This window comes from Nicotiana sylvestris, chromosome 9 (genome assembly GCF_000393655.2).
Source record: "Nicotiana sylvestris chromosome 9, ASM39365v2, whole genome shotgun sequence".
NCBI classification, from domain to species: Eukaryota; Viridiplantae; Streptophyta; class Magnoliopsida; order Solanales; family Solanaceae; genus Nicotiana; species Nicotiana sylvestris.
The window spans coordinates 32,645,718-32,650,000 of NC_091065.1; the positions used below are offsets into that span (position 1 = coordinate 32,645,718).

The 4,283-nt window shown below is 42.7% G+C and overlaps 1 protein-coding gene across 1 annotated transcript; it reads right to left on the reverse strand.

The window, feature by feature from the left end:
• Positions 1-1,526: 1,526 nt before the first annotated feature.
• LOC138877406 (uncharacterized) lies at positions 1,527-2,849 on the reverse strand. Its single transcript, XM_070157015.1, has 2 exons — positions 2,073-2,849; positions 1,527-1,898 (listed from the first exon to the last, which is right to left on the reverse strand). The coding sequence occupies exons 1-2, from the start codon at positions 2,847-2,849 to the stop codon at positions 1,527-1,529; spliced, it is 1,149 nt and encodes a 382-aa protein (XP_070013116.1).
• Positions 2,850-4,283: the final 1,434 nt, after the last annotated feature.

Here is a 4,283-nt window from a genome sequence, read left to right on the forward strand (position 1 = left end):
CTGGAGACTCTTGTAATCTGAAAAATGTCAACATGTACCCCATACAAATAATGGCGCCAAATCTTAAGCGCGAACACCACAGCTGCTAATTCAAGGTCATGAGTTGGATAATTCTTCTCGTGAGCCTTGAGCTGTCTCGACGCGTAGGCTATGACTTTACCGTGCTGCATTAATACACACCCAAGACCAACCCCTGAAGCATCACAATAAACAACGAACCCTTCGGTTCCTTCTGGTAGTGTCATGACTGGAGTTGAAGTCAATCTCTTCTTTAACTCCTCAAAACTTTTCTCGCACGCATCCGACCATTGAAACTTGACTTTCTTCTAAGTTAATCTAGTCAAAGGGGACGAGATAGAAGAAAATCCCTCTACGAAATGCCTATAATAGCTTGCTAGACCCAAGAAACTTCTTATATCAGATACTGAGGTGGGTCTAGGCCAATTCTTCACCGCCTCTATTTTCTTAGAGTCCACCTTCACGCCTTCCCCTGAGATGACATGGCCCAAAAACGCTACTGATTTCAACCAGAATTCACACTTAGAAAATTTTGCATATAGTTTGTGATCTTGCAGTGTCTGCAACACAATTCTGAGATGTTCGGCATGGTCAGTCTCGCTACGACAATAAATCAAGATATCATCAATAAACACGATAACAAACAAATCAAGATAAGGCTTGAAAACCCTATTCATAAGGTTCATGAAAGCTGCTGGTGCATTCGTTAAACCAAATAACATTACCAAAAATTCAAAATGCCCATATCGAGTCCTAAAAGCTATTTTTGGAATATCGACTTCCTTAACCTTCAACTGATGGTATCCCGATCTGAGGTCAATCTTGGAATAACACTGGGCACCCTGAAGTTGATCAAATAAATCATCTATTCTGGGAAGAGGGTACTTGTTCTTGATGGTGACTTTATTCAACTGACGATAGTCAATGCACATACGCAACGACCCATCCTTCTTTCGGACAAACAAGACCGGTGCGCCCCAAGGTAAGACACTTGGCCTTATAAATCCCTTATCTAAAAGGTCTTTCAACTGGACTTTTAACTCTTTCAACACTGCTGGAGCCATTTTGTAAGGCGGAATAGATATTGGCTTAGTGCCTAGAAGTAGATCAATTCCAAAGTCAATCTCTCTATTGGGAGGAATTCCAGGGAGATCTTTGGGAAACACTTCTGGAAACTCATTTACAATTGGTACCGACTAGAGAGTGGGGATCTGAGCATCTGCATCCTTAACTCGAACCAGGTGATAGATATATCCCTTGGAGATCATCTTTCTGGCTTTAAGATAGGAAATAAACCTACCCCTAGGCACTACTGCATCACCCTTCCATTCTAATACTGGTTCACCAGGAAATTCAAAACTTACTATTTTGGTTCTACAACCCACTTTGGCATAACATGACTCTAACCAATCCATGCCCATGATCACATCGAAGTCTAACATCTCCAATTCTACTAAGTCTGCTACAGTAAGACGATGATGCACTTTGACTGGAAATCCCTTATAGATTCACCTTGCTATAACTGATTCTCCAACTGGAGTGGACACTTCAAAGGGTTCACACAACTTTTCTAGTTCTATCCCAAATTTCTTTGCAATATATGGGGTTACATAAGATAGGGTGGATCCCGGATCTATAAGAGCATAGACATCAAAAGTGAATATTGTTAGCATACTTGTGACAACATCCCCACGAGCCTCTGTATCCTGACAGTCTGCCAGTTGATACAAGCGGTTTCGACCACCGCCTGCACTATTAGACTTTGCTGCACCGCGCCCTTGTTGGGCTTGAGAGTTATGATGGGCTACTGAATTAGTGGACTGAGCTGCATTGCCTCCATTGTTCTGCTTTCCCGATGGACAATTCCTCAAGAAGTGTACCTGCTGACCGCACCCAAAGCAACCATTTGTGCCCAAACGACATAACCCTAGGTGCCTCTTACCACACGTGTTGCAAATAGGGTAACTAGGGACTCTGTAGACCACACTAGCCTGTGACTACGAGTCTGCTGTTCTGAAATTCTAGTTTTTCTTGTTAAACTTCGACCTCGGAACCGGTGCACTAGATGAAGATGGAGCAGGTCCTAATTTTGATTTCTTGAAAAACTGGCGATTGCCTCCTGCTTGAGATCCCCCATGGTTGAAATTTCCTGCAGACTTAGCTCTTTTGCTGAATTCCCTCTCCTTCTCTCTCTGTAGCCGCTCTTCTTCCTTCAACCTGTCTTCGTTCCCTTGAACAAAGGCAACCATCTTAGTGATGGTCATGTCATTATTCTGAGCAGCTATATTAGCATCAGCAAACAAATCATCTGAAAGCCCCAACACAAACCGCCTAACTCTGGCCCTCATATCACGTACCATTTTCGGAGCATACTTGGCTAGAGAGACGAACTTGAGGTAGTACTCATTCACACTCATATCATTCTGTCTGAGTCTCTCAAACTCCAAAGTCTTAGCTTCCAAGACCTCAATGGGTAGAAAGTGCTCAAGGAACGCATTTGCAAACTCCTTCCAAGTCGCAAGATCTGCATCCTCCCCTCGGGACTCTTCCCATGTTTCATACCAAGTGTTGGCAACATCCTTCAGCTGGTACGCAGCAAGCTCTGCTGCCTCAGTGTCTGTAGCATGCATCACTCGAAATATCTTCTGAACCTCATCAATGAAGTTTTGCGGATCCTTATCCTTTTTGGACCCTGTGAAGATGGGAGGTTTCATGTTGAGGAATTCCCTAGACCTGGAACTACCCGTCTCATGAACATCACTTGTTCCCTGCCTTTGAGCCTGATTAGCAACAATCTGGGTGAGCAACTGGATAGCTCCCCTGACATCCATGTCTGAAGCACTAGGCATTGAGCCCGCTGAAACGCCCTGGGCTGGAGTGTCCTCCTCCTAAGCAGCATTAGTTGTGGCCCCCTGGATAGTAGCTGAGGCCCTCCTAGTGTACTTTCTTTTTGCAGGCATTTTTCTGAAATACGCAATTCGCACGGGTTAGAAAGATTCCTGAAAGCAAAGCTCTAACTGCACGATCTAGAGTATGAAAGAAATGAAATAATCTTAGATGTCTTGGTGGTCAACTATTTACATGTGTGGCGCGCACACACACATAAAAGAGACCCCACTAGACATGGCTTCGTAGACTCCCTAGGACTCTTGAACCTATGGCTCTGATACCAAGCTTTGTCACGCCCCGAACCATGGTCTGGGCATAACACGACACTCGGTGCCTGACTGTATGTGACCGAGCGAACCAACTGCATGGCTGGATCAACATGTGGTATAACTATGAGCTAGAGGTAAATGTAAAACATGATAATCTACTAAAGAGTCTGACTGAAATATCATAGATGCAGAAAATACTGAAAGACCTGCAAGTATAAACAAGTAGCCGCCAAGGCTAACACATGAAAGCCTGCTGATATTTGACTGACTCGGTTATAGTCTGCGAAGCCTCTAAAAAATACTGAAAATGCTAACTGTTTACCGGGACAAGGTCACCGGTATACCTTATTAACTGAAATACTATAATGACTAAAATAAAAGAGAGATAAGGCCCCAGAAGACTAGGGCTCACCAATAGCTAATACGAGATGTCCTAGCAAGCAGAATCGTCAACCTGCAAATTGTTACCTGCATCGCGAGATACAGGCCCGCGGGCAAAAGGGACGTCAGTACATTTGAATTGTACTGGTATGTAAAATAGCTGAACAAAAGAACTGTCAATACTGAAACTGAAACTGCTAGCTGATAAACTGAAAACTGAAAAAGGAAGTAAGGATGTGAATACTCCCTCTTCTGAATGATGAACAACCTGTTTAACTGAATATTAAACTGCGGCCTCAGGCCCAATATGTATATATATATATATATATATATATATATATATATATATATATATATATGTGTGTGTGTGTGTGTGTGTATGTGTGTGCACAACTGCGGCCTCGGGCCCAAGTATACGTATACATAACTGCGACCTCAGGTCCAAAATGCATAAAGCATAAACTGCGGCCTCAGGCCCAAATGCAGGTGTTCAATATTCAAGAATATAAGATCAGGAACTGAGAATCATATTACAATACATGGTACTGAAATAATGAGTCATACCAAGTTACATGATACTGAATTAGTGAATAGGATTAGACTGAGATGAGTATTCATAATAAGTAGATTTATCATAACTGAAACTCATAGAATATCGAATGATTATGAGACTATGCCATCTAGAGAATAGAAGTTCTACTACTATTCAGGGAACCGAGGCATAGT